General features: G+C 48.7%; 1 protein-coding gene across 1 annotated transcript in view; it reads left to right on the top strand.

Moving 5' to 3' along the window:
* COL23A1 (collagen type XXIII alpha 1 chain) overlaps positions 1-25,555 on the top strand; it is a 303,660-nt gene that overhangs the window by 220,667 nt on the left and 57,438 nt on the right. Inside the window, exon 3 of the mRNA XM_057490798.1 lies at positions 16,160-16,204. Coding sequence (XP_057346781.1) covers positions 16,160-16,204 — 45 coding nt within the window. The remainder of the gene's footprint in view (positions 1-16,159; positions 16,205-25,555) is intronic.

Here is a 25,555-nt window from a genome sequence, read left to right as displayed (position 1 = left end):
TGCACTGATTTTCTTATCTCTTCTTTCCTATTTTCTGCCTTTTTGTCTTACTGTTCTACTTTCTTGGAGACTTCCCCCAACCTTATTTGTGCAACTCTATTTCTAATGAAATTTTAATCTTTGTTACCATGTTTTTAATTTGCAATAAATTTTGTACAAATATTCTGAGTAGTTCTTTTTAATAGCATCCTGATCTTGTTTCATGGATATAATATCCACTGTTATCTCTGAACATATTAATTATGGGTTTTTTTTTAAGTTTTCTGTTTTTGAAAGTCTGTCACCTCTGAGTTACTTTTTTCAACTTCTCTTGCCCTGTCTGCCACATAAGAGGCTCCCTCCAATGTCCGGCACCTTTAGCTCATTTTTCAGAGTGGAAACCTAAAACGCCAACTGGCAGCTCTGTGGGCATAGACAGGGGTGGTCAGCTGTGGCTTCATAAGGGCATGAGCTGGCTGGTCTTTCTCTTGGCCTCATCAGATTCCCTGAAAAGAGCCTTCCTATCTCCTCCTGCTGGAAGCAAAGTCCTGGCTGCCCATGCCCTGAGAGACCTGTTGAGGAAGGAGAGATCTGGGGGCCTCCACATTCCATGTATAAACTTTGACTTAATGGTACTCCTCCCTCAATTGTGCCTGGCATCCTACAGGCTGGACACTATTTTTCTATTTCCAGAAAATAAACCTCCAGCCTTCTTCCCAGCATGAGGAAGGGTAGCTATCCATATCAAGTGCCATAGTGGGCCAGATTTAACCCATGGCCCGTGGACCATAATTTGAGCCTCCTGGTCTATATTTTAGCTCATCATGTAAAGATGCTACTAACTCCTGAACTTTGGGTGTTTTGCATCACAGGATCGGTTGCTCTTGAGCTTTCCCTACTGCTGGCTTAGAATTTGGGCTGTCCCATTTCTGCACAGACAGTAATCCTACATTTGTCTACTTCCCAACTTCCTAAATATTGTTGCTGGTATTTCTTCTCCTGGATTCTTTGTCCTTGGAGATCAGGTTTCTGGAAGTAGTAGGGATAAATGTATGCATTCCATTCCGTCTCCCATCCTTAACTACCAGGCTCCTTTTATTTTTTAGTAGATCCCTTGGGTTAGCTCTCTCAGCATCTAGAACTAACCTTGATTAGGGTCCTTCACCAAATGGTACTTTGTTGTTGTTTTTTAAATAAATTAATTGAACATGTACCACATAAATGAAAGAATTCTGTAAAGACTTGAATATAAAATGACTCCTTCCGTTCTGAAACCCCACACAGGGGCTGCCCTGCCATCCTCACCCAGGCAGGGCAGTGTCAGTCAGGCCAGCTCCCAGGATGTTCTGTGGGGTCATAGCCCTGTGGACCGTGGATCTCTCTATGGGTCATGGCCACTCTCTCTGCAGGATGCAGAACTCAGGACTTAGCCAGAGCCTGGAATTTGACATGCATGATCCCTGCTCTGTAAGCAAGGTCCTCGTTCCCAGCCCCTTGGCCTGGGGCCGGGAGAAGGGACGCACTGACATAGCAGGTCTTCTTGGAGTCCTCTGAGCACTTGGCTTCCCAGAGAGGGATTGCAACCAATCTGCTGGTGTGTCCAGTTAGCTCTGGCACATGGTGGGGTACAGGGAGAACTCTGACCCCAAGCACCCTGACCCCGGGTCCTGAGCACCCTGGAAGCTTCAGGAGCTTCAGTGAGAGCAGATAAGCCAACAATTGATGCTGTCCTGAGGGCCACCCACTGAACAAAGAGTGCCATGGGCCACGCGGACTGGCCACCAGTCCTCCAACTCTGATATGTAGGCTCTGCCACTTATTACCTGCCCCCCCTCTCCTAAGCCTGGGTTTCCTCCTCTGCAGAGTGGAGGTGCAGGATCCATAGGATCACTAGAGAATGACAAATCTGAGCCTGCCCATTCAAAGAGGTTTTTTCTGACAGAAAATGTCTACAATCACAGGTGGAATTTCCTGGAGTGGCCTCTGACTCTGCTTGCCCAAGCTGCTGCCTCACTGTTTCTGGGAGACAGGGAGGGCAGCTGTTCCATCTGTGGATGACTCCATCTCCCTTTCTGTGCTGGAACCATTACCAGGCACCTGGGCCCTCCCAGCACCTGCATATCTCTCTGCGACTGTTTCCCAAGCTGTGTCTTAATTGGCTGTTTGCATGTCAGTTTCCCAGCAACTTATGAGCTGCTCAAGGGTGGGGACTGGGTGTACTCATTCAGGTATCCCCAGTGCCTAGTACAGAGTGGGTTAAGGTTGGATGGATGGACAGATGGACATGGACGGATGGATGATCAAAAGCATGAATGAATGAAGATTGGTAACTGGATGGATAGATGGATGGATGGACAAATATGCAGATGGATATTTGATAGCCTGGATGAATAAAGTCATTCATTCACCCAAAACTATGTATTCCGTAGCTTTTCTACAGAGGGCTAAATGGGTGGATGAATAACGACAAGGCGGCAGTACATGAGCAAAAGGAAAAGAAAGAGAAGGCAGGATGGAGAGAAAGGCAGCAGCACAGGTGAATAAGCAGAGGATGGGCTGAAGAAACAGCTGAGCAGGCAGATGACCCGTGCTCACACATTCACAGTCCGTTCCGAGGGCATCAGTGTCTGTGAGCTGGAGTTTTCCCAAGGTCCCAAGGAGGAGGGGTTGGGAGAAAGTTCACAAACACTCTCTTTCTGTCTATTAAAAAAAAAAAAAAACTTTTTTTCTCTAAATAAACTTTGACTCCATTTCCAAGTATGTTTGGAAAGAGCAGTGACGGCTTTCATGAAGGGTGGATTGTAAGTGCTCCATTTGGAGCTGTGTTTAGGGACCTTCAGAAACACATGCAGTCCCCAAAGCAAGTACCAAATGCGTATGAGACAAGAAACATATGCTGAGAATGAGGATGTCAGGCAGGCTTACTGCGAGCATATGTGCTTTACTGTTGACGGAATATTCGGCAAGTGTTCAGGAAAGAGGCCTTTCCTCAAAGGAAGGTCAGCAGGAATACTCCCCCTTCTCATAAATCCTGGGGAAAAAACAGGCATGTCTCCCCCACACATGCAGCTAATTACCTGGGGGCTCAGGGCTCTCCCCAGAGGGTGGTTAAGAGCAGTTTACCAGGGCTAGCTCTGCCTCAGGTGGTTTCCAACAGCCCTGATGAGAGGGACCGTGGCCGCTTGCCTTTGGTTCATAATTGGCATCTTTCCACCCCAGTGGGTGAAGGGGGACAAACACAGGTCCCAACACCCAGCCGAGATCAGACCCAGACCCAAGCTGCTGATGGACACCCTGGAATCCAGAGCCTCTTTGCACAGCCCCTGGTGACCATCCACTGTAATCCAGCTTAGCTGGATTTGGCCTGGGCCTGGGCGGGCTCTCAGAGGGCCAAGGCAAACGAGATGTGGTCCCTGTTTTGTCGGGCTCATGGTCTAGCTGAAAGACAGGTGGCCAATGGCTCCATCCCAGCATTAAGTACTGTAGCAAATAAATACTCCTGGCCCAAGAGTGGGCAGCTAGGATGGGTATGGAGGGAGGGATGGAATTAGGTGAAGGGGATAAAGAGGCACAAAATTCTAATATAAATTAGTCACAAGATGAAAGTACAGCACCGGGAATATAGCCAGTAATACTGCAGCAAGGAAAGAGTGTGAACACACCTGCACTCACAGGTACAGCGTGTTGTGGAGCCAACCCACCCTGTCGCACCTGTCATGGTTATAGCCCTGGTTCATAGATGTCACTGACCCACAGAACCCAGAGACAGGCCTGTGCCTGACCCATCAAGGGTCCCCACATCTACAGGGCATCCAGTGGATGTTTCAGGAATGACTACATGAGTGACAGGCAGAATTGGGAGTCCGAATTCCCATTTGAGGTCAAAGAAACTGAGGGTCTGAGAGGTTAAAAGTCATGTTTTAGCACATCTCAATGACCTTGAGAACTGGGGCTCATGGCCTCCATTCCAAAGGTGAGGCGATGGAAGCTCCAAGGCAGAAAAGGCCATGCGAGTGAGAGCAGACTTCCTAGTGCACCAAGACGGTGTTTCCTCTTTAGAAAACAGGCTTTGTGACAGTCAGGATTCTGCGTCTTGTTTATGAAGGTTCAAAGGATGAAATTGATCTTTTGAGCTTTATGCCTTTCCACAGCTGCTAGGAAGGAATGGGCCAGCAGCACAGGATCCATGATCCTAGAAAGACGGAGAGGGAGGGGAGGACCAGCTTCTCCCCGGGGGCTGGGAGTGAAAAGAGATGCCAGGCAAAGGAAGAGCCTTTTTTCTGCTAGAAATAAAAAATGCTGCCTGCTTGACAGAGGTACCATGTGACCCAGTATGTCTACTCCTAGATATAAACCCAGAAGAATGGCAAGGAAGGACCCAAAGGGATACTGATACGCCAGTGTTCCCTGCAGCATTAGCAAAAGTGGAAGCAGTCCAGGTGTCCGTCATGACGAGTGGACAAACAAAATGTGGGCACGTACATACCCTGGAATACTATTCAGCCATAAAAAGGAATGGAGTTCTGCTACATGCTTGTTTTAGCTGGTTCTGGCTGCTATAGCAAAAATGCCATAGACTGAGGACCTTAGACAGCAAATATTTATTTCTCACAGTTCTGGAGGCTGGGAAGTCCAAGATCAAGGCAGACAGGTCTGGTGCCTGGTGAGTTCATAGATGGCCATCTTCTCCTTGTGTCCTTACATAGCAGAAGGGGTGAGGAGCTCTGTGGAGCATCTTTGTAAGGCCACTAATCCCATTCATAGGGGCCCCACCTCAGGACCTAATCACATTCCAAAAACCCACCTCCTCATACCATACATGTGGGATTAGGGTTTTGATATATGAATTCTGGGGTGTGGGGGGACTCCAATATTCAGTCTAGAACATTGCTACCACATGGATGAACCTTGAAGACATGATGCTAATTGGAATAAGCCAGGTACAAAAGGACAAATGCTGTCTGATACCACTTATGTGAAATATCTAGACATCAAGACTAGGCACATTCGTAGACAGACAGTAGATTAGAATTTGCCAGCAGACGGGGGCAGGAGGAAAGGGAACTTATTGCTTAATGGGTACACAGTTTCTTTTTGAGATAAATAAAGAGATTTGGAACTAGATAGTGGTGATGGTCGTACAACATTGTGGATGTGCTTAATGCCGCTGAACTGTACACTGGAAAGTGGTTAAAATGGCAAATTTTGTGTTGTATATAATTTACCAGCATTAAAAAAAATAATGTAATAAACAAAATGTAGTATATATATATATATATATATATATTCACAATGGAATATTATGCAGCCTTAGAAAGGAAGGATATTCTGATACATGCCCCAACATGGATGGGCCTTGAGGACGTGATGCCGAGTGAAATAAACCAGCCACAAACAGTAAACACTGTGTGATTCCACTCATATGAAGTCCCTAGAGGAGTCAGTCAGTCGCAGAGACAGAAAGTAGAATGGTGTTTGCAAGGGGCTGGGAGGAGTGGAAATACGGCGAGTTAGTGCTGAATGAGGGCAGAGTTTCCACTTTTACAGATGAAGAGAGTTCTGAGTTCTGGCAATGGATGGTGGGGACGGTGCCACGACAGCATGTGTGCACTAACTGCCACCCAACTGTGCTCTTAAAAATGGCTGCAAGGGTCAGTTTTATGCATATTTTACCACAACTTTCTAAACCTAATAAAAATGATTAAAAATATAATGTGACATACCAAAAACCATTGGGTGAATTGTATGGTACGTGAATTCCCTCTCAGTAAAGCTATTTAAAAAATAATGGTGCCCGAAACATGCTGGACCCAGTGTGGGACCCTCCCAGAGCCAGGATAAAGCATTGCAGAAGTTCAAGCACACGGACCCATGCATTTGAGTTCGGGGGGGGGTCCAGGTCCCAGCTTAGAGCACGCGTGACCTCCAGGCGCCCCATGAGGGCCCAGCAGCACAGAAGCACAGAAAGCTGCTCTGCACGAGGCAGGGGCGCCTAGAAGATGGAGGAGTCCCTTCTGAGCAGCCGGCCTTCGGCTCTTGGCAGCTGAAACTCCCCAGAGGGAGCCGTGGTCCTCAGCCCTGACCCTGGGGGTCAAGAGCACAAATGGTGAGTCGCTCGAGGCCCCCTGGGAGTGTGAGTCAGTAGTTCAGGGAAGCCTACAGGCCTCATGCCTCAGGGGTCGGGAGGCAGGGAGCTCCCCCCACTGGCTCCTCCGAACGCGTGGTCGGGGAAGCTGCAGTGGCCTCCGCAAGCCTCAGTCCCATCCGCGGGTGGCAGAGGGCCCAGGCTGTGGGGCCCCTTGACCGTGGCAGCCGCTCCCCCACTCCGGCCAGGGGGTGCCAGTGTCCCTGACTCTGGGATCTACTGTGAGAATTCTGTGAGGTGGCAGGCCCCATCCCAGGGAGCTGTCAGTGAGGAGAGAGAAACCATAAGCACTCAAACGCAAAAAAAAAATAAATGATCTAGGTAATTCTGATAAAGGAAAATGTGGCAGAGGCCCTGAGGGTGGGGCACTTTAAACAGTGGTCAGGGAAGGCATCCTGGGGGCACGACAGAGTCAGCCATGCAGAGGTGTGTGCAGGGAGAGCCCCAGTGAGAGGGGCTGGCTAGTGCAAAGGCCCTGAGGTGGACTTGAGGAGCAGAAGTAAGGCTGTGGGGCAGGGCGCGGGAGCTGTGCTGAGAGCCGCCTCACTCATGCTGTCCACTGGAGTGGCCGACCACCCGGTTAGCCTGGGACTGCCCCGGCATTCCCGCTGAAAGCCCCCGGAAACCCTGGAATGACTGCCCACCCCAGTGCCCACCCACTCCCCGTATTTCCTGGATATGGAAGTTAAAGCACCGTAGACCCTGATGGGGGCTCAGGGGCCCATCCAGGAGAGCACTGCTCTGTCCTGAAGAGCCGGGAGTCCCAGGTCCAGGCCCATCAGGTCAGGCGGCCTTGGAGCAGGGGGTACATGCTGAGAAGCCAGCGTTCCCCTGACTGTCACTTCCTAAGTCCACAGCCACCACCATGCTGGCCACATTGCAAAGGCCTCCAGCTGCCGACCTCACCTGCCCTTTTCTAGGACCTTCTGAGTGGGTCAGGGTAGAGCTTTTCACATGCAGGTTATGAGGCATTCTTATGAAAATCAAAGCTTGCATGAATGTCTTTTAAGTTAAAAAAATAAAACGCTTTTCATTCTCTGAAAGCCATAAATCCCAGCCTTCATTAAGTTCGGAGGGATCCATGGGCCCATGTGTCAGTGATTAAGGCTTTGGGGTGAACGGAGAGTTGAGGAATTTGGTGTCTTTGGGGTGTGCTGGTTTCTGTGCGGCTCTCTGGGGCCTGGTTTCCAACAGGAAACAGGATCCTGGGAGATGATGGGCTCTGGGGAGAAGCTGATTTGCACAAGCACAGATGTGAGGCTGACCGAGCCCCAGAGAGCTACCCCCGGTTGCCCCACCCAACACCGGCTACACCCAGCCGAGCCCCAGAGCACTCACACATGTGCGGCCCAGTGTTCTGGCTGCCAGCAGCGGGCGCCATCATTCTCTGTATGCAAAGAGTTCCTCGTGTTGCACCAGTTCTTTCTGTACCCAGGTTGCCCTGCCTCTCAGCCTCCAGTCCATGAGAGCTAGGGTAGTCCTCCTCCCCTTTCTGGAGCCCCACCCAACTCTTCCCTTCCAGTCCAGGCCAGCTGTCCCATCCGGGCCCCTGCAGCCCTTAGAGATGCTCTCATGGCCTTGAGCCCCTGGAAGGGAAGGGCCAGGGTGTCTCGGTCCCTCTTAGGGGGCCGTTCACTCTTCATGTGAGTTTGCTCCGTCCTCCCTGCAGGGGTCTGAGCCGAGGGCTCTGGGGAGGGGCCCTGCCAAGCTGCGCAGTGCCTGTTACAGGGCTGCCCCAACATGGGGAGCCCACATGCCTTACCTCTGTCACTCACCAGGACTCCTGGAGTAGTCCCTTGAAGTCTCCAGCCTAGGACGCAGAAGCCCTACCCTTGACCAAAAGCCCTTCTATGAGCTGTGACTCTGTCCACCCACCCTAGACCCCTCCACCACATCCTGCTTCTTTCCAGGTCCTTCTGGCTGTTGCCTCAGGATAAGACAGTCCGTAATTTTTAGCTCTGGTGCCACAGTCCCTGAAATGGAAAAGCTACCGCTGTGCCTTGGACAGATCAGCTCATTTTGGGCCTTAGTTTCCTTTTTTGTAGTGGGGCCGATCAAATCCACATCTGAGTTACCAGCCAGATTGGCAAGATAACAAGCACGGCCTGCCCGGGCTCAGCACGAGTCAGCGGGTGCACACCCCCCAGGCCCACGGCTCCCGCCCTGCCTGAGCCCCTCCCACCAGGGCCCTTGCTGTGCCACCAGCCTGAGTAATGGATCTGGGCTGCTAGATCCTCTTTTAAATGCTTTATTAAAGCCGCTCCTGACTCAGGAGGAGGAACCAGCCTGGAAACAGCAGGCATTTGGGATGGCGTGAGGAGGGCATGCCAAAAGCCGGCCGGAGTCTTTCCGAGCCTCCAGTGCTGACAGCATGTGGCTTTTATATATATATATATATTTTTTTTTTTTGTATCATTAATATACAATCACATGAGCAACATTGTGATTACTAGATTCCCCCCGTTCTCAGCATGTGGCTTTTTAATTTGGTATTGACTTCACAGACCTCTGAGAGCCATCCCTGGGCCCCTTCCATTTTGTGTGATTCCCGGTATATTAAAAAAAATAGTAATAACAAATGCCAAGAAGTGGTTACAGAAATCGTGGACTATTTTAACCACTCACTGTCACCAGGCATGTGCTGGCGGCATGCAGCAGTCAGATGCTCAGTCAGGGTCTATGCTGCACAGCACCCCCTCACCCAGCTACCGGCTGTATGGCCTCGGAGGGCCAGTTAATCTCTCTCTGTACCTCAGTTTGTCCACCTGTTTAATAGACATGATAATAGTGGCCTTCCTCATAGAATTGATGTGAGGAATATGAGTTCACATGTGGACTGGAGATTAGTGCCAAGCGTAAACACTCAATATATGGTGCCACCTCACTTGTTTGTATTAAGCACTGTCACGGCCGCTGTGGCTGGGCAGTATGGGCAACTCCTCCGGAAAGGACAGCAGGGTCAACATTTGAGGCCCTTTGTGAATGTTTTGGGGCCCCCGTGAGACAGGCCCTGTTCTACTCAGTCACTGAATGGCATGGTATCCAGGCAGGCTTGCCAGGTCTGGTCACTGGGGCAGCAGGAGTCTGTCACCAGCCTGGACAATACCCCTGCTTCCAAACGTTTTCCCTACAACCCCAGCAGCCTGTGGCATTGCTTTTCCAAACTGCTTTGGGACCTTCCTACAAGCAGCTGGCCTCAGCACCACTGGGCTTCCTGCAGCGCTGTGGATGGAGGAGCCTGCAGGGATGTAAACCACTTTGGAATGAGACGTATTTGCTGAGCAAGAGGCTGTCATTTTAATTCCTGGATGACAAGGCCTGGGGTGCTGGCAGAGCCTGAGCAGCCTGCCAGCTGGCCAGCTACTCCAGGCAGTAGTGCCCCCTCCAAGGACAGCATGCCCCCAGGCCCACCCAGAGGGTCCACAGGATGCACGTGCCCCCACTCCTCCAAGGGACGGAGCGCTTTCGTGGGCCAGGCTGGACATGAGCGGGCAGAACACTCCTCTGCCCTGGCAAGAGTTTCCAACTCTGAGGTTGGTCTGAAACTTGTAGAAGAAAATTAGCTGGGGAGATGTTTTAATGATTTGGTCTTGGAAGCTGGAATCCAGGGAACTTCTCTCCTTCTCTGCTCAGGGTGTGCCCTCACGATGGCCCTGGGGACCCAGGCAACTTCAGGGGACTCCAGGCTGACAGTCAGGGAATTCCAGCCACCTGATCCCCATTCCCCTCCCAGAGTTCTGCAGAGAGGGTCAGAGGAAAGGGCCTCCAGTGCCCATGAGAAGGACCCTGTCTGAAGGCCAAGGGAGGCTGTGGACACATCCAGGGATGATAAGAAGAGCTTGGCCTTGGTCAAGGTGACCAAGGAGTTCAGAGGACAGGCCCTGGAGTCACAAGACCTGTTCTGCCATCCTCCACACTGTGTGACCTTGGGGACACCACTGCTGCCTGTGGCTACACAGTGCCAGGCGCTCAGTAGACCTTCACCTGTGGTCATTAACTGCTCTACCAACAGCTCCACTGTGGCCTCTGCCAGGCCCACCTGAGTTCACAGTCTCGCTCTGGACCTTTGTAGCTAAGAACTCTGGGAGCATTTCTTTTCTTTTAGTTTTGGCAAAATACATATTACATCAAATTCGCCATTTTAACTATTTTTAAGTGTACAGTCCAGCAGTATGAAATACATTCACATTGTTGTGCAGCCATCCCCACCTCCCATCTCCAGAACATTTTCATTTTGCAAAACTGAAACTCTGTCCCCTTAAACACTAACTCCTACCTCCAGCCCCTGGCAACCACCACTTCCTGTCTCTATGAAGCTGACTCCTCTGAGTACCTCATAGAAGGTACTGTACCTTATACAGTATTTGCCCTTTTATGACTGGTTTATTTCACTCAGCATCATGTCCTCCGGGTTCATCCATGTCGTGGCATGTGTCAGAATGGCCTTCCTTTTTAAGGCTGAATAATATTCCCCTGGCTGTATATGCCACATTTCCTTCACCCAGTCACCTGTCAATAGACGTCTGGGTTGCTTCCGCCTTTGAGCATTTCCCAACTTCTGTGAGCCTCAGTTCCCCATTCTTTAGAGAGAAAAGAGTGGGGAGGGATTAAAGCCCTTTCTAGAGCTATGTATAAGGTCAATTTGGTAAACTGCACAAAAGCCCCTGCCCTTAGTGGCTGGCGGGAGGGAGGAGCCGGAGGGGGACCGAGGGCCGAGTGCCCTGCACAGCGTGACTGGGGCAGGGCCAGGGTTGTGAGTATGGAGCAATAAGGCAGACATTGCCCGAGGAGGTGTTCTGGTGGAAGTAGGTGCCAGGAAGGCTTGGGGAGACCACCGCTGTGCCCAGGCCACCAAGGGAGCCTGTTGGGGTTCAGGCCCCGCTTTGGAGTGGATCAGTGGTGTGAGCTCTCCAGCCCAATGACAGATAAGATTTTTATGAGTTAGAAACGGTTCCATTTTGTCTGAATACAAACACAATTTGCAAAAACCACCAACCTCCCTGGAATTGCTTGATGTGCAGATGGCCGTCCCAGGCATCCAGAGTCATTCAGCAACAAGCGGGGGCCCTTCCTGGGCCTGAAACCTCAGGGTGTCTTTGAGAAATCCTGTCACCAGAACACTGACCCCCAGATCCACAGACAGAAGGCAATCGGGGGCATGGAAAGGCCCAACTGGCCTTGGCCCTGTGGGCTCAGTGTCAGGGTGAAACTGAGCTCGGTCAGCGTCTGGACACAAACCCTGCCCCAGAGTCCCGAGCACAGCTGCTGTCTCAGGCTTCACCCACCTTGGGGGAAATGTAAGAGCCTGTCTGCATCAGGGCTCTAGGTGTTGATGGCCCAGAGGTCCGTTCAGACACTTATTTCTTGGGGTCCCAAGTAGACACCTCTTTCGTGCCCCTAAACGGATGTGTCTGCTGCCAGCTCATCAGTTTAACATTTCTGTAAGGCAGCTGTAGCTGCCACCACCCCTAAACGTTTATCCTCATGGACTGGGAACCCACGGCTCAGAGAGGTTGAGTAATTTTCTCTAAGTGAACAGCTTCCGCGTCAGTCATGGCTTTTCCCCTCCTGCACCGGCACCACCCTGTTGGTGTCTGTTACCCATAGTTTCTGGAAGTAAGCTTTGCAGATGCCACTGTGGTGGCACCCACTGGGAAACACTGGGGTCCCCACAGCTGCCAGCCCCTGACCCAGAGTCATGTGGGTCCTACCAGAGGTGGGGAGAGCAGCAAGAGCTGCTCTTCTTCACCTGCAGATTCTCCAGCTGGGTCCATTTTTCCAGCAGCATCTTTGGACAAGACCTGCCCTCTCCCTCAAAGCCTCAGTTTCCCCATCTATACATGAGCAGATCAAGACAGACTCCCAGGTGCCTTCCAGAGCAGCCTGGGTGTCTGAGTCTGTGCACTGGGAGAGGGTTTCCTGCTGTAGAAAGGAAGGAAAACAAGGAGAAAGCTCTGGGGCAAACCACCAGGCCGGGGCCTGCTTTGGCTGGTTTAGCCAGCTGGCCGAGCTCTCCCTGGGAGGTGGGGGCAGTCTGCTGCAGGCCTGGCCCCCTGTGCTCTGCTGCTTGCCCCAAGGGGGACCTCTGTCCCCTCATTAGGGCTGCCCACCTGGTGGCTCAGCCCAAAGGGGAACAGGTAAGCTGACTGGATGAGCAGCAGAAGGCCTGGAGCACGGAGGGTCCTGACAGCATGCTCGCTGGGCACGTGGCCGGCGGGCACGCAGAGGGTACTGAACCAAAGTCGCCGCCCATGGTGGGCCCTCAGCGCTGGATGGCCTAGAAATGCACGAGGGGCTCTCCTTCCTGATCCCCCACCTGCAGGTTGTACCAGCCAGGCCTCACATGTGCCCAGCCTCTGGGAGCCTGCAGAAGTCTGCATGGAGCTCAACTCTGGCACCTCCTGCTCTTGCCCAAGCACGGCAGGCCTCACTGCCTAGGCTTCCTGCCACTGGGGAGAAGGGGGGGCAGTGAGTGCCCTCCCCACCCTGTCTAATGGCGTGACTCACCGAACCAGCTAGTCCTGTGTCTCTTCTAAGCCACGGATCTTGTTAGATTTCAGTCTTTTAAAGAGAATGCGAGGAAATGGTCAGGAAGGACCATAGTCCTCCTCACCCATCCATTCCATCCTTCCTGCCCTCAGCAACGTCACTAGTCTTGCCCCACACTGGGAGCAGGGGATACAGAGCTACAGGAGATGCGGACTGTACACGTCAGTGAACTACCTTGTTAGAAGGAGGACAAGGATGGCCGGAAGTGTGCATGATAGAGGAAGACCAGGGGGCGCCGAGCGTTTGTCTGACACTGAGGAGGAAGGAACCCGTTGGGTTGGGCTGGGGGTGCAGGGGAGCAGGAGGATGACTCCCAGACAGATTCTGGCGTGGCCGCCTGGGTGCTGGTGATGCCCACACTTAGGTGAGAAGGGAACCCTGCCAGGGAGCACATGGAGAACTCGGAGATGAGCTTAGGTTCGGACAGTTGTCAATTTGTGAGCTGTGCACACAGACGCCTCTGGTGTCTGGCTGGGGTTGGCCCTGGAGAGGGCCTGTGAGCACCAGCCTCACTGTCTTTCTCCACTTAGGCCCTTTCACTTGGGAGGCCTGCTCGCCCTGCCCGGCCTGCTGCCCCACAGGCCCCGGGCACTCGGTGACACCAGGTTCCTGCTCTACCCCAAGCCTGCTGGGAACTTTCCCCAGTGGCCCTGGGAGCTGGGACACACCACCCTGCGAGCAGCCCCCCACCCCCCACATGCCACCCAGGAGAACTGCCTGTACAAACCGGCTCATTTAGCCACCTTAGTGGAGGCAGATGTCTTCGTCTGGCTTGAGTTTCGCAGATGGAGAATTTTACAGCCGAACCCAGTAACGACCATCAGAAAACTGTGGTGCCGCCTTAGCTCTCAGATCCGGAAGGAGCCTGGCTCACTCTCACACTCCCGGGCCCCTTTCCTGCTGTGCCTCCCACCTCAGCCTGACCCCCAAGGCAGGTGGTCTTGCTGGGCCACGCATGGGCTTCTGTGATCCAAAGAAAGCCCAGAAGCCAGGGACTGACTCACTGGGCCTTGTGAATAAAAGCTGGGCCTTTCCCTCCTACAGCGAGTGGGGCATAATGCCACGTGGGCCAGTGGGGCTCCTGTTCCCCACACCCTCGCTTGCCCTGCAAACAGATGTGCTCAGAGAGAAGAAAAGGCCCAACACCGGGCCAGCCTCAGGAGGGCCCTGGGCACTGTCAGCCCCACACAGGTTCTGGGGGAGAAATCAGGACACGCGTTTTGGCCGTGACAGGCCTGAAATGTTGGTGAGACACCCAAGTGGAGATGTCATGTTGGCAGGAGGCCGAGCGGTGGAGGTGTCCCAGGGGGCTGAGGTCATGGACCTGGAGGAGCTTCTTAGCTGTAAATCCCTTGCCTGTGTGAGGAGCTGTTGTCAGTTATGGGGGTGCCAGAATCTTGACCTTGCCGAGCCAATATTACCTTGGGTGATTCCAGCAGGAAGCTCAAGGTCTGTGTCTGGTATCAGGAAAAACCGAGAGCTCTGCACTACCCTGAGTTTCTGCTCTCAGAGCTCAGGGGTGCATCACTTATATGGTCAGATGATCTTCAGCAAAGTGCCAAGGCCACACAATGGGAAAAAGGAGTATCTTCAACAAACAGTGTTGGGAAACTGGATAGCCACGTGCAAAAGAATGAAGCTGGGCCCTTATCTTACACCATACACAAAAATTAACTCAAAGGCCAAAAAGGCAACAATATCGAGAACACACAAAGTGGACTACATCAAACTTTAAAACTTGCAAAGCAAAGGTAATAATCAACAGAGTGAAAAGGCAATCTACAGAGTAGGAGAAAATATTTGTAAACCATGGACCTGCTGAGGGTTTAATATCCACGGTATATAAAGAACTCATACCACTCAACCACAAAATAAGCAATCCAGTTAAAAAATGGTCAAAGGACTTGGACAGACATTTCCCCAAGGAAGATACACAAACGGCCAACAGGTATGAAAAGATGCTCAACATCACTAATTATTAGGGAAATGCAAATCAAAACCACAGTGAGATATTACCTCATACCCACCATTTGGTAGGATGGCCACTATAAAAATAAATAAATAAGTAACAAGCTTTGGTGAAGATGTAGAGAACTTGAAACCTTCATGAACTGTTGGTGGGAATGTAAACTCATGTAGTCACTATAGAAAATAGTATAGTGGATTCTCAAAAACTTAAAAATAGAATTGCCGTATGATCCAGCAATACTGCTTACAGTTAGGTATCAAAAAAATTGAAAGCAGGGTCTTGAACATCTACCATGTTCATTGCAGAATCGTTCACAACACAAGTGTCCATCACCAAATGAGAAGAATGGATGAAGAAAATGTGTGTACGTACAGTGGAATATTAGTCAACCTTTTGAAAGAAGGAAATTGTCACATTCTACAACATGGATGAACTTGGAGGACATTATGCTAAGTGAAAAAAGACAAATGCTGCATGATTCCAATTATATGAGAATCGTACACCTAAAATACCTAAAATGGACAGCCTCTTAGGAACAGACTACAATGGTGGTTGCCAGGGGCTGGGGGAAAAAGGGTAAAAAGAAGACTTGTTCAATGAATGTAGTTTCAAACTGGGTACCATGAAAAATTTCTAGAGCTCTGTTGCCTAACAATGTACATATAGCTAATGCCACCCCCTCCACTCTCAGGACGAGGTGTGCTGGGTCCAGAGCAGAACAAACAAAGACTCTGACCCATGACGGGCTGGCCGCCGTTACCCAGAGCTGGCTTCTTTGGCATTGAGGACACTCAGGCTTGGGGGACCAACATGGGCAGAGGGAAGAAGGCAGAGGCAGGATGGTCTGCACCATGAATTCAGAAATGCTTTAAAAAATGTGGATGGAAGACTAGATACTGAAAAGAAAGTGCCTTGGCGTGCACATTATCTGCAATAAAGCACAAAGAATTTGTGAGCATCTCCCCTGAGCTGTTGGGGAGGGAGATGCCAAAGTTTCCCGTGAGCTAAGGAAGGGCAGTAGGTGGGTAGGTTAATGCCGGTTATTACCCAGTTTCAGCATTTGAAAAGCCACGGTAGTGTCTGTCTCTGATGGTCCACTGTCTCTGCTGTTTTATGTTTGTGAACATTAAAAAGCTTTTCTCAGGGCTCTCCTAACTCCCGCATTCAGCCTTCTTTTTCTCGTAAGTCTGAAGTTTCTCAGCTGCGACCTTGTCTGCCTTATGACTTCCCAGGTAGTAAATCTTTTTGACTGTGGAGGGACTTGTGAATGAATAAATGAATAAATGAACAGACGACTGAATGACTGAATGAGGGAGGGAGGGGGCGATACTGCAGAGGGGGGCCGGAGGAGGGTCCGGTGGAGCAGAGACGGAAGAGAGCAGGCAGCAGGGTTCTGCCCCCTCCTCTCCCCTCCACCAGAGGCAGGGCGTGGGGTGGGAAGGAGCCATGGCAGGCAGGCTGTGCCCCAGCCGACTGGCTTCATTTCTCAACAAGTCTGCCCTTGTTTTCCGGTCTAGGCCCCCCTGGACGGCGTGGCAAGCCTGGAAGAAGAGGTGACCCCGGTGAGTCCCTGGGGTTCTTAGTTCCTAAACCTATGGCTGGGAGTCTGCCCTTGACCTGGAACCTGACCTCCTGGCTGAAGGCACCAGTCCCCACACCACACCCTAACTAGGGACCCTTCCCCTCCCTTCCAGTGCCAGCCACTGTCCCTGGAGCCACAGTGCCCAGTACTGCCTTTCTGGGCTTCTTAGCATCTGCAAGTCCAGTGACAGTCCCCTTTGTGCCCTTGGCCACCCCTGAATCTCATTATCAGACTCTGAAATTCCAGTCCCTAGTCTCCACTCTGCAACAGCATCCTCCCTTGGTGGGGACGGGTGCTGACTCCCCCAGCCTGCCCTCCCTGCTGTGGATCCCTCCTGTGTGTCCCCGTCCCTCCCCCAACTTGGCCCATCCTTCCCTTTCCTCCCGTGCCATCTGCAGACTCACAGTACTCACCACCCTCTTCACTTCACCCAAATGCGCCCACTGCGCATGCCCCCTCCCCTCGTAGTGAAGCTCCCTGCAGGTGGCTGCACCCACCCACCCTTGCCCCTCCTCCTCGCCTTCCATCTAGCCCAGCCCCTCCTGGCTCCTCTCCATCTCCAGTGACATCATCTTGACCAAAGTCAGCTCTGACCTCCTCTGGCCACACCAGCAGCTGCTTTGCCGGCTCAATCCTCCCTGACCCTCGCTGTTGGCCAGTCCTCTCGGGGTTCGCAGCTCAGCTCTGCTCTCTGCTTCCTCCCGCATCTCTGACTCCTTCTCTTTGCTGTTTCTATAGGAACCCACTTGCCTCTTACATAAATCTGCCCCTGGCCTCTCTCCCACCCCTGTGGCTCCAGCTCCCAGTGATGCTGACTACTCGCCCCTCCCTGCCTCCAGGCCCACAGCTTGGGCACTGCTCTGCTGAACCCAGTGTCTGCCCCACCTGCTTACCTCCAGGCCACCCACCACAGGGAGGAGACCCCCGGCCACCTGCTCCCTGTGCAGACTCCTGGGCATCTTCCTGGATCCCCCCCATTCCCACACGGAGTCCCAGGCAGTCTCCTCCTCAGTGGGTCTTGCGCCCATGCCCCTATGTCTGCCCATACGTCCACAGACCCCTGCTGCTCTCGCCACCTCTGTCTCCCCCCCAGCCTCACTGTGGGGCACTGCCACTCTGAGCCTGCACTCATGTCCTCCCTGCCCAGAACATCTCTCTTCTACCTAGACTCCCACCCAAAGTCCATTACTCTTTGTTCTGTAAGTCTAATTCAGGCATCTCCAAAATACCTTCTCTAACCCTCTGGCTGGGGGCTGTCACCTCAAGTCTTCAGGACCCAGCACAGAGCCTGGCACACAGCGGACTCTAGGAACATAAATGCACAGGACAGGCAGTGAATTACAGTATGGGTGCTTAGCCCCTAAACTTCACAACAATGGCCTGGTAGTGATACCAGAGGGGCCCAAGGGCACAGGCAGCTTCTCTCCAAGGCTCAGCCTCCTCCTAGTGCTGGGCGTGGGCTTGCCCCTTGTTCTGCTGGGTGCTTGCTTACTAACTCCTAATATAGAAGCCTTCCAGATAAACGCCCTAGAGTTCACTGGCAGGAAATGCCCTCCGCGGTTCTCTGCTGGCTTGGACTTCCAGAAGCTGAAGGCTGTTTTGTGTTTGGTTGCAACGGCTTCCTTTATCTGGACTTTGTGTGTATTCACCCCCCTACACACCACCAGCCTGCCAAATACACTCTTAATCACTCAGTCCTCATTTCTACCCTCATAAAATGTTTTATTGCCTTTTATTATAAGCTCGTGATGTCTTTTTGGGAGGAGGTGAGGCATACATTGTGACTTTTTTTAGGACAAAGTATAAGATTACTCCACTTACCCAAAAACCTATAGAATTATGACTCCGGTTTACAATAACCTAAAAGTCAAAGAAAGACGGGGACTAAACTGGGTCCCTGATGCTGTGCTGGGTCCTTTCACCTTTCAAATCCTTCATCTCATGTGTTCCTCACAGAGCCCTGCAAAAGATAAGAGTGTGTTATTATCCCCATTTTGCATATAAGGAAACCGAGACTCCAAGGGGAAAAGTGTCTTGCCTGAGGTCAGCTGCCGGGCAAGGGGTGGGCAGCACAGCCTCCCCTCCACTGCCCTTTCCCATGCAGTGTCCTGATTCCCTGCCTGTCAGAATGATGTGAGCAGCACAGAGCAGACATCCCTCTCTGATTAGCTTTGGCTGGGTCTCATGTTTATTTCCAGATGGTCTCACACATGTTGACATCCTGGCTTTGGCGCTTTCCCTTGTACAAACCAGACCTCTTCCTGTGCCCCAGAGAGAAAGGTTCTGTTTACCCAGTGGGACGGTATCTGTTGGAGACTCCTTCCTGCTGCTGCTACAGATCTGCAGAAAGCTGACGCTGCGCATCTGTGGGGACCAGTCCTCTCTGGCTCTCGGTGGGAGCCTTTGCCTGGAAAATGCCTCCATGACCCTGCAGTGTTTATGGGTCTCTGGGATGATGGAATGGATCCCTGGACTCCCCACTGGCCCATTTCTCAGGTGGGGTGCCCAGCACCGCATTGCACTCTGGGTTCCTCCTTCTAGGGACCTTGGGCAGGATCCTTTCTCCTTCCAGACTCCTCTTTACCCCAGGGCACCTGTCACTCTCCCCTGGCTGCCCCAACCCCAGACACCTCCCTTTGTTCCAGCATTTCCTGCACCTGTGCAAATCTGTTCTTCTCTACCAAATTATGAACCCCTTGGAGTGGGGGCTGGACCCCCATGTATTCAAGAGATGGTCAATAAATTCTTGTTGACAGGAAGGAGGGAGGAAAGGGAGGAGGGAAAGAGAAAGAGGAGCTAGTAGGCAAATGAAGGGTAAAGGGTGAGAAGGCAGGAAAAGTCAAGGATGAAGCTCACAAACGCTGCTTTGCTGATCCTTGTACTAAATCTACAAAGACAAATGGAGGCTCTCACCAGATCTCCACAGCTGCCGGCCTTAGATAAGCAGTTTCCGTGCTAGGGGTTTTATCCACCCTGACCCCAAGAAACTCTTTCTAAAAATTTGGTGGAAGAAGCACTTCTGGAATGGTGGAGTAAGGACCTCTGAAAATCTGCTTCTCCTTAAAAGCAGCAAGAACTCTAGGAAAAATGGACCTTTTCAGAACTCTGGAAATTAAGGTCTGGTAACAACCCTACATCTGTTTATTTGAGAAATAAGAACAGTGAGCTTTGGGAGGCTTAAAGATGGTGGTGTGAGAAGTAAGACAGAAACCTCCTCTGAAAACCACATATAATATGAAAATACAGCAAATACAACTGATCCTGAAAGAGCAACAGGAAAGAAGGCTGCAACACTGCCTACATCTGGGGAAAAGAGCAGACCTCACGGAAAAGGGCAAAGCTGCAATCCGGCAGGATCCAAGCCCTCCCCCACCCCACCTCACCTCCCTGGTGGGAGGAAGCGAAACAGAGCGGGGAGGGGTAGAAGCTTAGGACGGCTGAACACCCAGACCCAGAGATCGGCTCCTGGAGCACGAACCTACAGTACATGGTGCTCTGGAGATTAGTGGGGTTGGAAAGCAAAGACAAGCAGAATACTTGGAGAGACTGAGATTCCAGCCACTTATGGAGAACAGGTACCCATAACCGGCCACTCCAGGACAAAAAGGCAGGCACTCTGAAAGACTTCACAGCAGCAAAAGGGCTGCTAAAGGGGCAAGGATTACACAGAGCTTGCTGCTCAGGAGAAAGGACAGGTGGACAAAATTGTCCCAGCACACTCAGACCAGCAGGTTGAGAACTCTCAGGAGCTTCAGGCTCTCCATCCCCCTGGCCGATGACATGCACCAAGGCACCCGACCATGACATGCAGCATGCCCTCCTTCCTCCCGGCCAGCATCCATTCGTGAACTTGCTACGTCCACCATTGCACCAGGCCAGCCAGAGGGCGGCATTACCTATGGCAGCTACAGGAGGGTAATGCAGAAGCTCCTCCATGTGCACTCATCCCACTGGCCCTGGCAGTGGAGGCAGGCACTGCAGCTGGGAAGCAGGAAATAACTCTTTCCTCCAGGTAGGCACTGGTGCTGCTTGTCTGCAACCCCCACCATCGCTCCAAGTGCTGGGCAGCTCCAGAGAGTAGAGCTCCTGGGCACTAGAGGGCACCACCTACACAAAATTATTATAGGAATCATTACAAATATGAAATGGCAAAAGAACAAAAATCCCACAAACACCAGAAAAAGGGCAAAGTGAAACTGAAATCACAAATCTTCCTGGTAAGATTTCAAAATAAAAATCATCAACATACTCAGAAAACTATAGAAAAATATTAAAGACCTTGGGGAGGAATTCAAAAAAGAGAAATTTTGAAAAATACTGTATCTGAAATGAAACATACAATGGAGGGATTTAAAAGCACATTAGATGGAGTAGAGGAGACGGTAAATGAAATAGAAATTAGAACAAGAATACAAAGAAGCTGAGGCACAGAGAGAAAAAAAGATCTCTAGGAATGAAAGAATATTAAGAGAACTAAGTGACCAATCCAAACAGAACAATATTCACATTATCAGGGTACCAGAAGAAGAAGAGAGAGAAAAATGGATAGAAAGAGTCTTTGAGGAAATAATTGCTGAAAATTTCTCCAGTCTCCAAAAGAAAATAGTCTCTAAGGCCGTGGATGTGCACAGATCTCCTAACACAAGGGACCCTAGGAAGACAACAACAAGACATATAGTAATTAAAATGGCAAAGATCAAGGATAAAGATAGAGTATTAAAAGAAGCCAGAGAGAGAAAAAAGATCACATACAAAGGAAAGCCCATCAGGCTATCATCAGACTTCTCAGCAGAAACTTTACAGGCCAGAAGTGAGTGACATGAGATATTTAATGCAATGAAACAGAAGGGCATCAAACCAAGAATACTCTACTCAGCAAGATTATCATTTAAATTTGAAGCAGGGATTAAACAATTTCCAAAAAAACAAAAGTTGAAGGAATTTACCTGCCACAAACCTTCTCTACAGTGTATTTTGGAGGGACTGCTATAGATGGAAATGTTCATAAGGCTAAATAGCTGTCACCAGAGAAAATATCCCACAGTAAAGGAAGTAGACCAATTAATTACTAAGCAAGTGCAAAATTAAATTAACTAGCCACAAGGTCAGTCAACGGGTATACAAAGAGTACAGAATATGACACCTAATATATAAAGAGTGGAGGAGGAAGAAAAAGAAGGCAGGGAAAGAAAAGAACCTTTAGATTGTGTTTGAAATAGCATATTAAGTGAGTTAAGTTAGACTGTTAGATAGTAAAGTAGCTACCCTTGAACCTTTGGTAACCACCAATCTAAAGCCTGCAATGGCAGTAAGTACATATCTACTGACAATCACCCTAAATGTAAATGGACAAAATGCACCAATCAAAAGATATAGAGTTACTGAGTAGATAAAAAAACAAGACCCATCCATATGCTGCCTACAAGAAACTCACTTCAAACCCAAAGACATACACACAGACTAAAAGTGAAGGGATGGAAAAAGATATTTCATGCAACTAATAGGGAGAAAAAAGGAGGAGTTGCAGTACTTGTATCAGATAAAATAGACTTCGGAACAAAGTAACGTGAGGCAAAGAAGGACATGACATATGGTAAAGGGGCCAGTCCATCAAGAGGATATAACCATTATAAATACTATGCATCCAACATAGGAACACCTACATATGTGAAACAAATACTAACAGAATGAAAGGGGGAAATAGAATGCAATGCATTCATTTTAGGAGACTTCAACACACCACTCACTCCAAAGGACAGATCAACCAGACAGGAAATAGATGAGAAGACAGAGGCACTGAACAACACATTAAAACAGATGGACCTACAGGACATCTGTAGAACATTCTACCCAAAAGCCGCAGGATACACATTCTTCTCAAGGGCACATGGAACATTTTCAAGACTAGATCACATACTAGGCCACAAAAAGAGCCTCAGTAAATTCAGAAGGATTGAAATTGTACCAATCAACTTCTCAGACCACAAAGGTATGAAACTAGAAATTAATTATGCAAAGAAAACAGAAAAGCCTGCAAACACTTGGAGGCTTCACAGCATGCTCCTAAATAATCAATGGATCAATGACCAAATAAAAACAGAGATCAAGCAGTATATGGAGACAAATGACAACAATAATCCAACACCACAAAAATCTGTGGGATGCAGTGAATGCTATGCTAAAAGGGTAGTATATTGCAATAGAGATGTACTTCAAGAAGGAAGAACAACCCCAAATGAACAGTCTAAACTCACAAGTAATGAAACCAGAAAAAGAAGAACAAATGAGGGCCAAAGTCAGTAGAAGGAGGGGCATACTAAAGATTAGAGCAGAAATAAATCAAATTGAGAAGAATAAAACAATAGAAAGAATCAATGAAACCAGGAGCTCCTTCTTCGAGAAAATAAAATAGATAAACCCCTAGCCAGACTTATCAAGAAGAGAGTCTACACACATAAACAGAATCAGAAATGAGAAAGGAAAAATCACTACAGACACTACAGAAATACTGAGAATTATTAGAGAATACTATGATAAATTATATGCTAACAAACTGGATAACCTAGAAGAAACAGACAACTTTCTAGAAAAATACAACCTTCCAAGGCTGACCCAGGAAGAAACAGAAAATTTGAACAGAACAATAACCAGCAATGAAATTGAATTGGTAATCAAAAAACTACCTAAGAATAAAACCCCTGAACTAGTTGGCTTCACTGCTGAATTTTATCAAATATCTAGTGAAGCCCTAATACCCATCCTCTTTAAACTTTTCCAAAAAGTACAAGAGGAAGGACTACTTCCAAACTCAGTCTCTGAGGCCAGCATCAGTCTAATAACTAAGCCAGGCAAAGACACCACAAAAAAAGAAAATTACAGACCAATATCCCTGATGAACATAGATGCTAAAATACTCAACAAAATATTAGCAAATCAAATTCAAAAATACATCAAAAAGATCATCCATCATGACCAAGTAGGATTTATTCCAGTGTTGGAAGGATGGTACAATGTTTGAAAGTTCATTAACATCATGCACCACACCAACAAAAAGAAGGACAAAAATTACTTAATCATCTCCACAGATACTGAAATAGCATTCAACAACATTCAACATCCATTCATGATAAAAACTCTCAACAAAATGGGTATAGAGGGCCAAGTACCTCAACATAATAAAGGCCATATATGACAAAGGTATGAAACTAGAAATAAATTATGCAAAGAAAAGAAAAGCCCACAAACATGTGGAGGCTTAACATGATACTTCATCACAGCCAACATCATACTTCACAGCAAAAAGCTGAAAGCTTTTCCTTTAAGATTGGGAATAAGACAAGGATGCCCACTCTCCCCACTTTTATTCAACATAGTACTGGAGGCCCTAACCACTGCAATCAGACAACACAAAGAAATAAAAGTCATCCAGATTGGTAAGGAAGAAGTTAAACTGTCACTGTTTGCAGATGACATCATACCCTACATAAAAAATCTCTAAAGAATCCACCCCAAAACTACTAGACCTAATAAGTGAATTCAGCAAAGTTGCAGGATACAAAATCAATACACAGAAATCTGTTGTATGCCTATATTCTGATGATGAACTAGCAGAAAGAGAAATCAGGAACACAATTCCATTCACAATTGCATCAAAAAGAATAAAATACCTAGGAATAAACCTAACCAAGGAGGTGAAAAACCTATACCCTGAAAACTATAAGACTCTCATGAGAGAAATTAAAGAAGACACCAATAAATGGAAATACATCCCACTCTCATGGACAGAATTAACATTGTCAAAATGGCCATCCTGCCTAAAGCAGTCTACAGATTCAATACAATCCCTATCAAAATACCAACAGCATTCTTCAATGAACTAGAAAAAATAGTTCTAAAATTCATGTGGAACCACAAAAGACCCCAAATAGCCAAAGCAATCTGGAGAAGGAAGAATAAAACTGAGGGGATTATGCTGCCCAACTTCAGGCTCTACTACAAAACCATAGTAATCAAGACAATTTGGCACTGGCAGAAGAACAGATGCATAGATCAATGGAACAGAACAGAGAGCCCAGATATAAACCCACTCATATATGATCAATTAATAGATGATAAGGAGCCATGAATATACAATGAGGAAAAGACAGCCTCTCCAATAACTGGTGTTGGGAAAACTGGAAAGCTACACACAAGAGAATAAACAGAATTATTTTAGCATACAAAGACCTGAATGTAAAACATGAAACCATAAAACTCTTAGGAGAAAATATAGGCAAGAATCTCTTGAACATAAGTAGAGCAATTTTTTCCTGTACACATCTCCTTGGACAAGGAAAACAAAATCAAAAATGAAGAAGTGCAACTACATCAAACTAAAAAGCTTCTGTACAAAGAACACCATTGGAACAAAAAGGTAACCTACAGTATGGGAGAATATATTCATAAATGACGTACCTGAAAAGGGACTAATATCCAAAATATATAAAGAACTCACACACCTCAACACCTAAAAAGCAAATAACATGATTAAAAAATGGGCAGATTGTATAAACAGACAATTCTCCAAAGAAGAAAGTCAGATGGCCAAAAGGCACATGAAAAGATGCTTCAAATTGCTAATTATCAGGGAAATGCAAATTAAAACCACAATGATATATCACTTCACACCAGTTAGGACAACCAACATAGAAAAGACTAGGAACAACAAATGCTGGTGAGGATGCAGAGAAAGGGGAACCCTCCTACACTGCTGGTGGGAATGTAAGTTAGTTCAACCATTGTGGAAAGCAATATGAAGGTTCCTCAAAAGACTAAAAATAGAAACACCATGTGACCCAGGAATTCCACTCCTAGGAATTTACCCTAAGAAAACAAGATCTCAGATTCAAAAAGACATATGCACCCCTATGTTTATTGCAGCACTATTTACATTAGCCAAGATATGGAAGCAACCTAAGTGCCCATCAGTAGATGAATGGATAAAGAAGAGGTGGTACATATACACAATGGAATATTATTCAAGCATAAGAAGAAAAAAAGCCCTATTATTTGCAACAACATGGATGGAGCTAGAGGGCATTATGCTCAGTGAAATAATCCAGGTGGAGAAAAACAAGTACCAAATGATTTCCCTCATTTGTGGAGTGTAACAACAAAGCAAAACTGAAGGAACAAAACAGCAGCAGACTCACAGACCCCAAGAAGTGCTAGTGGCTACCAAAGGGGAGGGGTGGGGGAGGGAGGGAGAAGGGGATTCAGGGGCATTATGATTGGCACACTTGGCATGTGGGGGTCACAGGGAAGACAGTGTAGCACAAAGAAGACAAGTAGT

This window comes from Manis pentadactyla, chromosome 13, assembly GCF_030020395.1.
Source record: "Manis pentadactyla isolate mManPen7 chromosome 13, mManPen7.hap1, whole genome shotgun sequence".
NCBI classification, from domain to species: Eukaryota; Metazoa; Chordata; class Mammalia; order Pholidota; family Manidae; genus Manis; species Manis pentadactyla.
The sequence above is the reverse complement of the archived record's forward strand: the minus strand, read 5'-3'. Positions and strand labels throughout refer to the sequence as shown.